Source organism: Eublepharis macularius, chromosome 14 (genome assembly GCF_028583425.1).
Source record: "Eublepharis macularius isolate TG4126 chromosome 14, MPM_Emac_v1.0, whole genome shotgun sequence".
Taxonomy (NCBI): domain Eukaryota; kingdom Metazoa; phylum Chordata; class Lepidosauria; order Squamata; family Eublepharidae; genus Eublepharis; species Eublepharis macularius.
This window is the reverse complement of record NC_072803.1, coordinates 3838623-3850994: the sequence shown is the minus strand read 5'-3', so window position 1 is coordinate 3850994 and position 12372 is coordinate 3838623. Positions and strand designations below refer to the sequence as shown.

The 12372-nt window shown below is 46.9% G+C and overlaps 1 protein-coding gene across 2 annotated transcripts in view; it reads left to right on the top strand.

The window, feature by feature from the left end:
- The window catches only part of TTC12 (tetratricopeptide repeat domain 12), a 41711-nt gene extending 29884 nt beyond the window's left edge, over positions 1-11827 (top strand). For both annotated transcript variants that reach the window (XM_054998538.1, XM_054998537.1), the window contains exons 16-22: positions 2377-2511; positions 3276-3380; positions 3726-3794; positions 5429-5530; positions 7946-8045; positions 9830-10055; positions 11668-11827. In XM_054998538.1, the coding sequence (XP_054854513.1) occupies positions 2377-2511; positions 3276-3380; positions 3726-3794; positions 5429-5530; positions 7946-8045; positions 9830-10055; positions 11668-11779 (849 nt within the window). In that variant the 3' untranslated portion in view covers positions 11780-11827. The remainder of the gene's footprint in view (positions 1-2376; positions 2512-3275; positions 3381-3725; positions 3795-5428; positions 5531-7945; positions 8046-9829; positions 10056-11667) is intronic.
- Positions 11828-12372: the final 545 nt, after the last annotated feature.

The window sequence follows — 12372 nt, the reverse complement described above, 5'->3', positions numbered from 1 at the left end:
CTTGACTTTTCCTAACTGCTTTGTAGGCAGTCAGTTATGCTCGAGTCCTTGCCTGCTCACTGCTTGAGGATGGGACAGTTGAAGGTATTTTGTGACCCTGAGCAAGCCCCCTCCTGGCCCCATGCTGTTGCTGTTGGTGGTGGTTCGCAGTGGTCAGGAGTGGGCCTCGCCCTTGCCTTCCTCCTCGCCCGATGAAGTTAATGGACAAAAGGAAGTATTTCTAATTGAACTCTGGAATTCCATGCTGGTGAATGCAGTGATGGCCACGTGCACAGTTGGCTATAAAAGGGGATGAAACAGAAAGTCTCTCTACACAAGACCCCTCAGTGCGTGTTCGTCAAGTGTAAGGGACCCGGGAAGCGTAGTTTTAAAAGACAGAGCTCCAGGAAGACTCTGTCAATTTCACCTCTCCAATCTAAAGCTATGTGGAATGGCAACCAGAGGGCAGCGAGGAATGGAAATGGGCTGGAGCTGCCTTCCAGAGCCTGGCTTGGACCTGGAGAGGTTACCATGGGCTGAAGTTTCCCTTCTGGCATTTTACAGCCGTTTCACACAGCTCCAGTGTACAGCAAAGCCTTTGCCCTGCCGCCAGCTCTGTCTTTTAAAACTACTTTTCCCAGCTACCATTGCATTTCCGGACATGTGTTCTTCACGTGTCAGATGTCTCGTGGAGAGAGACTCAAGAGTCAACCAGTCCAGGTCCATTGAGGGCTACTAGTCACAGTGACTAAATGAACTTCCATGTTCAGAGGCAGTCAACTATACGACCCTTTCATCATTGTTTAGCCAGAGATGTAAGTAGAGCTGTTAAGGAGCATGATCTCCCTTGCCGGGGAAGCATTACTTTTAAAACAGACATGGAAACAAAAGAGACTCTTTGTCTATTTTAAAGTAACAGTTTAACCTCTATACCATAGAACCATTTTTTACAGCCAGAAGGCTGACTGAAGAGGAATCAGAAGTTTATTTTTATTCCAGGTGTAAAGTGACAACCATGTGTCCCGGCCAATAATCGCTTATTGTCATCTTTAAGACTTTTATTTAAAATCAATCTAATCAATTTTGAAATAGTCATATATATAGATTTGATAAATATGCAAAAATCATTCCATATGTGAAAGGTAACAGAAGCAGTGAAGCGTACATTTATTTAAAATCAATCTAATCAATCTTGAAATAGTCATATATATAGATTTGATAAATATGCAAAAATCATTCCATATGTGAAAGGTAACAGAAGCAGTGAAGAATACATTTATTTAAAATCAATCTAATCAATCTTGAAATAGTCATATATATAGATTTGATAAATATGCAAAAATCGTTCCATATGTGAAAGGTAACAGAAGCAGTGAAGCATACCTGTCACCATCTCTTATCCTGTCCTATATATCTTAGATCTAAGAGATAAAATACAATTTTAAGAATCACTCCAGGCGCTTACTGAACAATTAGGTAGACAAGTCAGTGATTCAGGGGTCTTTGAGTATGCTATTTAGGCTCAATGATGTGAAACCAATATGACTGTACCAAAATCCTGATTTGTCACTTCTCCTCGGTACTGTCGTGAGTTCTTTTCTGGTCTGAAGACTTTCTCATGGAATAGATGTCACAAACTTCGCTCTTGTTCAGATCAAGCGGTTGAGATTAGTCTGGGCGTACCACCGACCATTGTGCCTGATCTTTATTCGGGATGTACATCAAGAACTTAGCAAAAAAAAATACGCCTTTCAGATCTGAAAAAAAGGCTGTTGTCTGGCCTGCTTCTTTTTGTTCAACCAGTATCTATTTCAGACCAGCAGGATTTTGAGACTTCAGTATCTGAAGAAGGGAGCTTTGACTCTCAAAAGCTTGTACCCCGAAAATCTTGTTGGTCTCTAAGGTGCCCCTGGACTCAAACCCTACCATTCCACTGCAGACCGACATGGCTTCCTCCCTGAAACTCTTTCAGACCAGGGTCTGCAGCAGCACTGCGGGGAGATGAGCCTGTGGCTGCTGTGATAGGAAGTGACTCACATCTTTGATATATTATCTGTACTGGAAATCACGCCCCCTCCCCCCCCACACACATGGTCACTGTTTGAACAACGGGGGGCATGGTCTGAAGTCCCCATCCCAGCTGGAGGGAGCCTTTTCCTTCACTTAGAATTCTAAAAATGGGTTTATTTTGTCTGCTTGTGGCCCTGTGCTACTCAGCAGGGGATTGGCATGTCCCCAACATGTTACTTTGGAAACCAATAATGCGGGGTTACTTCTGTCCAGGAGAATCCTCTAAGCGCAGCATCAGCTTGTGATCTCAAATGCTGTTGTGCTGTAATCCTTGGGGACATTTGTAATGGCCAAAATAAACCTCTGTTCTTGCTCTTGTTTCTGAAGAATTCTGTCCAGGCAGTGAACCAGACGGCCCTCGGGCGGTGCATTTCCGTCATGGGAGAGCTCTGCTCAGACAAGGTTGTCCGGATGCAGATGGCCGAAAGCCAGGAGTGCTGGCAGGCCGCCTTGAGCCTTGTGGTGAGTTGGGGCAGCCGCTCGCGCTGGGCCGCCCTGTCCTGTGTCGCTTCTTCCACCTGCTCCCTCTTCCCGTGCTGCTGCCTCTCCTCTTTCCAGTCCCTTCGCAGGACTTGCTTATTGATCTGTTTTTAATGATTTAACAAATACAAATAGAAGTGGAGCAGCCAGAGCCATACCTGGCCCCAAGGTTCTGTAGCTGGAAGCGCGAGGCCTGAACTTGCACGAGAGGCAGGCGCACTCTCTCGCTGGGCGGCAGGCAGCCCCTCTCCTGCGCGCAGGACCGACAGCTTCCGGCTGCCACTCAAGTTCAGCGGCTGATTTCTGGAAGAGCAGCAGCTTGCTTTTTTGTCGCCCTATGGCTAATTTGTTTAATTGTTTTTATGGATTTTGTAATCTTACTTGAGGGCTTACATAGTGGAAAGGAGAGAGTTGAAATCTTTTAATTAAATAAATAAGGGGAAATCTATCATACTGCCCAGAGGAGAGGGGGGGAGAGGAGCCCATTCAAATACCCATACAGAACAAAAACAGGTCCAGTCTTTAACCATTTATTTTTTAAAAAATGACCTCCTTTCCCCACAATCAAGAGGGTGTAGCATCTCACCTTTGGACAGAAATGGCCGGGTGGGACGAGTGGGGAGCAGGAGACGGGGGCCTGGAAGGAAGTTATGGACCGTGGCCACTCTGACTCCCCCCCCCCATCACTGAACCGTCGGCTTCACTGTTGTGAAAGGGACCTCTTTTGTCTCCTCCTGCTTGCGCAGGATGCCTGCTGGGCTGAAGGCAAGGCCACCAGATACCCAGAGTGCCTGCATGCAGTCCTTGCCCTGATGATGAATCTCTCTTTGGAACCGAGCTTAGTCATCCAGGTAAAGCCGAGTGTGTGTTTTTTCTCTGGCAGATGGGAAGTGAACGTTAAAACCTTTTGTGAGCCTTCCCACCTGTGTTATGTCGCCTGGGAGGCTCTGTGGGTCCTTCCTTTCCCCGTAGTTTGTCAGGCTGTTCTGGCAGCCATGTGTGCCAGGTCAATCAGTGTCTCTTTGTGCAGAGCTGGACTCTGTTTTCTTCTGGCCTGTTATCCTGTGACATGGAGCACCACAGACTGCATCTAAACGGAGCCTTCCTAGAACTATGACTGCTTTACACGGTGTGAAATAAGCTGCTGTTTGGCTCCTGGACTCCTCCTGGCATTCTAATCCTGATGCTTGTTTCAGGAGCTGGCAGAAGAGACCTCTCGGAGATGCATGTCCCTCCTCAGCAGTCAAGATGGAACGGTTGTGACAGTAAGTGTAACAAGATGAGCAGTGCCAGATCTGCAGGGTTTTTGGCCCTGATCTGCTCCTGTCCTCTAGTGCCTTGCACCCACCAAAGCGTCTTACTTAATTAAATTGTGTGAGATGCTTCACTGGCCTGGCTAATCACCTGTGAACCATGATCTGTTCTTGTGTTCTCTTTTCTTATGCTGGGTGAGTTCCCCACCACTTTTTCTTAAGATTTTGCATGTTCAGAGTACCTTAATGAAAATTCATTGTTAGGCTGAGAGTGATGGTCGCAACTTGTGTAAACTCTAGAGGAAGCAGGAAAGGACGGGACGGGTTCGGAAAGTTCAGAGGCTGCCTGTTGAGGAGTGAGGCTGTGAACTGAGGCAGTGGTCAGTTTGGGCTCGATTTTCTTACTGGAATCCCTTATTGTTACTTCAGCTTTTCAGTAGGAATCTTAGCTCACGGTTTGACATTCAAAGGCTGAGGATCACTCCTAGTCTTTGGGAATGGATGACGCATGGTTTGTTTGCTTTGGGCATTCTGTGGCTTTCATTTTGCTGTGTAATGCAAACCAGCCTCCAGCTTTTTGATGTGGGGCCTATTAACCAAGTAATACAATGCTACTTTCCACCCCCCCAACATAAATGCAGGATGTTAACATCTGTTAATGGGGGAAAAGTTTATATGTTTCATGTCTAGTGTTTATAAAGATGTATCATTACTGAGAAACAGGTTGTATTTGCCATTGAGCCTCTCAGAGCCTTGCCTCCCAGCTCCCATTGCTCCTTCTCTTCCCTCCTGGCCATCTCTTGAGATCCCCTTTTGGATCCCAACCTGCAGGCTGAGAACCACTGACAATGGATTACATCATTTACTTGGTTTAACATAGGTTGAGGGGAGTTATGTTTAGCCTTCTGAGCCAGTTTGGTGTAGTGGTTAAAAGCGCAGGACTGTAATCTGGAGAACCAGGTTTGATTCCCCCTCCTCCGCTTGAAGCCAGCTGGGTGACCTTGGGTCAGTCACAGCTCTCTCAGAGCTCTCTCAGCCCCACCCACCTCGCAGGGTGTCTGTTGTTGTGGGGATAATAATCAGACTGCCAAAAGGAGCCGTGATAAACTAACTATGAGAACATTTATATTCCAATTAAAGGTTTATATAACACTGTGCAAAGAATAGTTTATCACGGCTCCTTTTGGCAGTCTGAGTACTTTATCGTGATACTCTCTTTGGTTTCAGGGTGGGGATAATAACGGCACACTTTGTAAACTGCTCTGAGTGGGCATTAAGTTGTCCTGAAAGGTGGTATATAAACCGAATGTTTTTATTATTATTATTATATTGACATGTTTTATCATTGTTAGGAGCTCCCATCCTATTGGCTGAGCCCTCAGAGGTTGGCCTGTACTCTGTGTCAGGTCAATTCTAAAAAAACCCCAAGGATGTTCCAGCCATGATGTCCCATCTTTCCAGATCATTAACGTTCGATATTTGCTTGCCACGTCCTTTTTCTCTTTTTGCTGCATCCCTACATCCCTACAGAGACAAAGAGCTCAGTCAGCTCAAGCAAGCAATTGCTGGGCAAACAAATATCATAATTTGTTTTCAGAGGAGAACGATTAATTTTTTCGCTTCCTCCCGTTTTCTTTTCATTAAAGCGAGCAGTCGGGCTTTTGAGTCGCATCCTGCCCGCAAGTCCAGGGGCTGTGGAAGAGAGAGTGAAGCAAGGCCTGGTGAAGAAAATGATCTGTTTTCTTAAGGTAATTTCTTTCCCCAGTGTTCAAGCACCTGTAGAAGTGATTGTTTCCTTTCCCAGTAGCCACAGTATTTGTATCTACCTTATGCTGTCAGAAGTCATTAAGTAGCAAATGGACATCAGGATTTATTGGGACGTCTTCCCTGGACATGGTTGCCCTTTAATCTAAATTGTACGTAGTGCTCTGGTGCCACTCGCCCAGTCTACTCCCCAGCACTCCAAGCTTTCAGGCAGAGAGAGGGGGGGGGTGTCTCCCGTCCTCGGCAGAGGTCCTTTTTCAGTAGATGGAACCTGGGACCTTTGGCATGCAAAGCACATGCTGTTCCTGTGGACGCTACTTTATGCTTCAGGCTTACTATAAAGACTTCCCTGCTGCTCACTCAATCTCTTTGCCCACTAGTTAACTGCCTCCTCCTACAGTTTTGCTGGACTCTTTCCAGCAACTGTAAGAGAGGCTGCTGTACTATCCTAGATACCTCTCTTTAAAGGCAACAGAACAACGTTATGTAAAACAGAGTTGTTCAGGAGGGCATTTTTATGAAATCAGTAGGGCGAAGCAAGGAGGTGCTTTAATAATGGGAACGGGACTGTGGGCTACACTACTGCGTATAGTATATATTATCTGTTTGCTGTATGTGTTGTCTTGCCCTCACTATGTTGTTGTTCTACATATGTCATTCCATTTTTTGGCATTGGTAACACATCAATAACTCTAATTCTCAGCATGGCCCCATCTGTAGATACTTAAATCTGGAGGCTGGGATCATAAAGAAACAAGCCAGATTTTTCTGCAATTCTGAGAAATGCCCCACATTTGCAAAGAAATATGAAATATGAAAAAAAATACATGGGGGTTTAATTCCCCCAAAACGATATGAGCAGCACCTGTAGCTTAAAGAAATTGGTGCCCTCTCAGATCTGTGCCTACGGTGGGGGTTGCTAGGCAACCACTACAATATTGTCGGCCTTGAAACCTTAGTATCTCTCAACAAAAAGTGGGGAGGCACTTTCCTGGACTGCTTTGGCTCCCAGTCCACTTCTGCTCTGCTCCCTCCTGTCCTGGAGCTGTCTCACTGGAGCCAGGCCCTGCCACTGGCATGACTCATCCGGGCCCAGTGGTGACCACCTGACATCTCACTACTATTCAGCAGCAGCCACTACAAAAAAGCCAAAAGCTAAAGAGGATCTAGGATCTGAGTTTGAATCCCCACTCTGCTGTGAATGGCTGACCTCGGGCCAATCACTCAATCTCAACATAACCTACCTCGCAGGGTTGTTGTGAGGAGAAAATGGAGGAGAGAATGATATAAGGCTACTTTAGGTATCCATTGAGGAGGAGGAAGCCAAGGTGTAAATGAATTAAATAAATAATAAAGCTGAAGACTGAGCAGGAAAGTTCGGTAAGTAGGAAGGAGAGAAGGAAGCATGTAAAGGAGAGATGATATGGGGGCTGCCAGGAGGAGGGAAAGAGGAAGGATGTGGGGAGAGGGATGCAGGGGGAAAGGAGGTCTCCCTCCACCACAAGTATTTGCAGGCTCCTAGTTTATCATGTCTAATATTTATGCTTTGTTTTTAGATTTCTGTTATTCTAGTTCTGTTATTGTGTTAAAATATAATACTTTTCTATATACTGTATTTTTTTTAAGAAAAGAATCTGATTTAATTTCACAGTGTAGACTCTACCCCAGCCTGATGCTATTTCAAGCTGCAGTCATCTAAAGAACTAAAAACACAGCAATTCTGGCCCTGGCTTTGACGTCTAGTATGGAGCAGTGAAGCAAATGCCCGGTTTTGTTGTGATTCAAGCTCTCTCTGTGTTTTTGCGCAGCGTATTCTTGGGCTCCACAGTATCAAGTCTAAAATGCTTCTGAGGGGGGAGGGGGGGGAAATGGAAAGAAAAGCAAATATTCCCAGATTGCTTGATGACTCTCATTCAGAGATAAAGGCTGATGCCACAGGATTTACATTCTCATGGCAAAATGAAAATGGTCAAGGTGTGCATGGAAGCCACAAAGAGAGCTTTTCACAGCCATTTAGTGTACAGCATGGTGACGTCTTTGGTAGACTGATCCCCTTCTCAGCAGTTCGTGTATGGATATGCCCCTTAGGAAGTAGCGTTTGCATTGCAGATTTATTCTTGGAGTGCCCACGTCCCTATTAAGGGTCAGATACTGCTGCAGTGTTAGAACCATGATCTCATTCTGAGGCGTCGGTGTGGTACAATTATGCACTATGTTTAAAGAAGAAGAAGATTGTAACTCAAAAATACTCAGACCCCTCCCAAAACTTCCTGTTCTTACTGCAAAGCATATTCATTAGCAAATCTTTGCACTGAGGCTCCCCCCCCCCTTTTACTATACTTGATATTCCTGGGAGGCATAATTACATTTATAGGTGTGTGTTTCTAACTCCAATCTAGGTAGGTGGACAGATCACATCTGGCTATGCACTAAAAACCCTCGCTGTTTGCACCAAGAGCAGCCGACGGGCTCAGGAGGAGATTCTGAGGCGGGACAAGAGTAAGCACTGACTCTCTTCTGCAAACGGGTCATCTCGAGCTGGCCCACAGGCGGACGCCTTTCAAGCAGGGGGGTTCGTCCTGTCTTATGGCTGAGTGGATCCAGGCACATTTACAGAACAGTTTGGTTTCCAGCCATGCTTAAGGTGCCCCTTTTTCAATGAGAAAAGAGCTTTGCATGCAGAACAAATCCCATCATAGCCAAGAAAGAAAGCAACGCCTTGCCTTCTGAAGTGGGCACTCTGTGAAGCAGGAAAAAACAGCCCGTGCACTTTGCATCTTATCTGTGACCTCTCTTTCTCTCCCCCTCTGTCTGTCTGTCTCCAAAATAATATTTTTTATTTTCCAGGCCCTATTGGGACCTACAAGATAAAACAGGCTCTTCTTGGGGAAGATCCTTTGACTTTTTGATAATTTGTGTAAAATGTTTGCCAGCCAGATGCAGCAGACTGGCTCTTGGCCGTTTCCACACGGCTTACCTGCTTGCGTTATGTCCCGGCAGCTCGCGCAAAAATGTGGAAGATCGCGTTTTTTCACGCAAGATTTGCACAACGTCATGTCGCACAAATCTCGCGTGAAGAAACGCGATCTTCCGCGTTTTTTGCGCGATCGGCCGGAACATAACGCAAGCAGGTAAACCGTGTGGAAACGGCCCTTGGATTGCTGTATGGATCGTTACCACAGAAGCTTCAGAATATTTTATTTATATAAAACAATTCTTTGCTGCCTTTCCACCCAAATAGGATCCTCTATGTGGCAAACATCAAAACATTAAAATGTTTCAACATTAAAACAGCATTAAAATACACACACAAAACACCAAAACCAGAGAGGAGTGCCCATAACACTCATTGGGATGTACTAAACAAAATAAAAAGTGTTTACCCACTGGTGGAAGAGAATGATTGAGGGAGTCAGATAAATCTCTTTGGGGAAGGAATTCCAAAGTTTTGAGGCCATGACTGAGGAGGCCCTTTCTTGGGTTTTGATCTTTCTCGCCTCAGTTAGCAAGGGAGTACAAAGCAAGACCTCTGAAGATAACCAGTGTGAAGAGAGAAGATCATATGGGAGTAGGTGGTCCTTAAGGTATGCTGGCCACTAGCCGTATGGTGCTAGAAAGGTCAATCTAAATGAGGTTGAGCCCAAGAAAGTGAAAATGCTCAGATCTCTCTGTCTCTCCCTTTGTGTAAGAGCAACTGCTAATTGCTGGGTTTTTCCAAGGAAGCTCTGCTCCCGCTTAGCTTGAGTGTTAAGATTTGCATTGTGAGAAGTCACATGACTCCCTCTCCAGCTGATTCCTTCCTTCAGCACGAACGAGGACCTTGGCTCATGCTGGCTCTTGTTCTCGGACATGGTTTCATTTCTACTGTGTCCTCTGTGTTTGCCCTCAAAAGGATTACAGGGACCAGCACATCAGGTTCTAGAAGCTGCAGTCAGTTTGTGCACAAAAACTTGTCACTTTGTCCCTGTTGATTCTTCCATTGTTGCTCCACCTTTAAAGCAGGTGCCTTGCTTCTCTTCCTTCCACATCGTCTTTCCAAATGACTATTGAGGGTGTGTGTGTGTGTGTGTGTGTGTGTGTGTGTGTGTGTGTGTGTGTGTGTGTGTGTGTGTGTGTGTGTGTGTGTGTGTGTGTGTGTGTGTGTGTGTGTGTGTGTGTGTGTGTGTGTGTGTGTGTGTGTGTGTGAGAGGGGGGAGGGGTGTTATTAGTTTCACAGCACCCCTTGTTGTCTTCCTCTGATGTCTAACACAGCAAACCTTCTGCCTTATTTGGCTGTTTTCCAGAATGTACCATGCTGCTGAAGCTCTTGCGCGCCAAGAATGAACAGGTGGCAGGAAATGCTGCTTTCTGCCTCGGGAGATGCCTTGAGGTGCCTGGGACTGCCACGAATTTGTTAGGCACTGATATTGTGAGGATTTTATTGAAACTCGCCGGTGGGGATGCCCAGAAGGTCTCGGTGCAAGAGAACGCAGCGATAGCGCTAGGGAAGCTCTGCACAGCTGATGCAAGGTACCCCTAGGAGTGGGCTCACTGTTTCCAGGGATTCATGGGGACTGCTGAAAGGTCCTGAAGCTGCCAAGTGAAGGAGGGGGCATGTGCAGCTCCTGCTTGCCAGTCCGGATGCCGTGTCTGCGGTGGGGAGGGGGATTGTCATTTTCCACATGGTTGAAAATGAAATCCTGTCCTCAAGTCATAGCTGATTTATGGCAACCCCTGGTGGGGTTTTCAAGGCAAGAGACTAACAGAGGTGGTTTGCCATTGCCTGGCTCTGCAAACCCTGGTCTTCTTTGGTGCTCTCCGATCTAATTACTAACCAAAGCTGACCCTGCTTAGCTTCTGAGAGCTGATGAAATCAGATTCACCTGGGCTATCCAGGTTGGTGTTTCCAGCAGGATAATTTGAATATGCCTCAGCTGACGGGCAAAGTCTCAGCTTGTGGCTTCTTGCTGCTTCTTTTGAAACGTGGGTTGAGCTGGCCACCTGAGTCCACCATATGGGACACGTCAGAGAGCCGTGCATAATAGTGGCTGAAAGGTCCAACTGGAGAAATAGCCCTGTGTCCTTCCGACTGAGCCCAGCGAGTTCTTGAGCAATGCAGCTAAGTTATTTGGCTGTAATCAAAGAGGTCTGTGGGGTTGGCAACTTCTTCATCTGCCACAGGAGAAAGTCCTGGCTGTTCCTAGGGCTTCCAGAGCTTCCCCCATGCTCAGGCTTCCTGGATACCTAGCCTGCTCCTAAGTGACCTATCCAAGGAAACCAATCCTGGCATGCTCAGCCAGGATTATGGAAATAAATGAAAGGTGTCCAGAGGCAGCAGAAATCTGCTTCCCTTTTGGTTGGGAAAGTCAGACATGAAAGTCAGTCTGGATGTGATTTGAGTTAGTTCAGGTGACATTTACGGGGTTTTGTTTGTTTTTTCTTCAGGAGTCAGAACCTGCACGGGCATTTTAGTTGCAGAGGAGTTAACCGTGTTAGCCTGTGGTAGCATAATCAAAAAGAGTCCAGTAGCACCTTTAAGACTAACCAACTTCACTGTAGCATAAGCTTTCGAGAATCACAGTTCTCTTTGTCAGATGCATGGAGGGCAAGAAGAAACTGGTCAGATATATAGGTGGAGAGGGGAGGGCGGAGTAGATGGCGCACAGTTCGGATGCCTAATTGTAACTCTTTAAAGCAGGGCGGGTTTTCCAGCAGTAAAGGGAGCCTTGTAGCTGAGTGGGTTAATGTGCTAGATATGCAGCTGTTTGCAGCTGGAATGGGATTTGGTTGCAATGCGCCGCAAACTGTCAGAGTGTGCAGAAGGCCGCCCCAAGATGCGTGACCAGTTTCTGCGGGGAGGTGGAAGTTGTCTTCCTTGGACCCTGATGACTGAGATGGGAAGTTTGACGCTGCCCTCCCTTCCCCATACGGACCACGTGTGTCCCCCAGATGTGTCCACAGAGCCATCCTTCTGTGGTGTAGGGATGAATAATCCCATGCAGATAATGGGCAGTGTGTGTGTTTTGTTTGCTGGGAAATCTGCTGGAGCTGTTGCCTGAAATTCTGCCCAGTACATAAAGCAGGAATCCACCTCCCGCCCAGCAGTTGTTTCTTGTGTAATCTCGGTGTTGTGTTTTTGCAGGCACACCAGCCGGTTGCGGGAGCTCAACGGAATGGCAGTCCTCAGCTCCTCGGTGAAATATGCGCAAGGGAAGTCTTCTGACAGTACTCTGAAATGGGTTCATGATGTCTGACATACCTCTGGCCCCTACCTTTTTCCAATAAAAGAGAATCAATAGAAACCAGGCCCCGGCTTGGTGCTTTGCTGGTGGGAGATAAAAGCCTTGGAAGAAGAACCGAGGGAGAATAGGAAGCCAGAAGCAGAGCCCAGGCCGGAATGGCCTTGGGCCTTGTCCATAAGCAGCTTCCCTTTTATGGCAGGCACGGCATCTGAGAGCGAGTCTTGACTAGTCTCTGGGTTTTTCACAGCTGAAGCCGTTTGCCAAGGAGAAGCGGCCATTCAGGTAGGGCTGCCCAGCAGGCTTTCTAACGGTCGGAAGGTGAGAGGTGGGCCAGTGTTCTTTGTTTTGAATTCCGACCCCCGTGCAGCAGCAGCAGCAGCAGCATGGTACAAGTGAAGGTGCAGGGGTCGGAGAATGGGTGTGAGACTGGGGAGGCTTGGGTTCAAATCGCTGCTCCGCCATGAAGCTCACTAGTCGACCTTGGGCCTGCCATGGTCTTAGAGCCTGGCCCACCTCACAGCATTGCCATGAGGATAAAACGGACGAGGGACGAAATCTGTGTGCTGCGGGATGAGCAGAGGGTGGGCTAAACGTGCAGCTGGTAG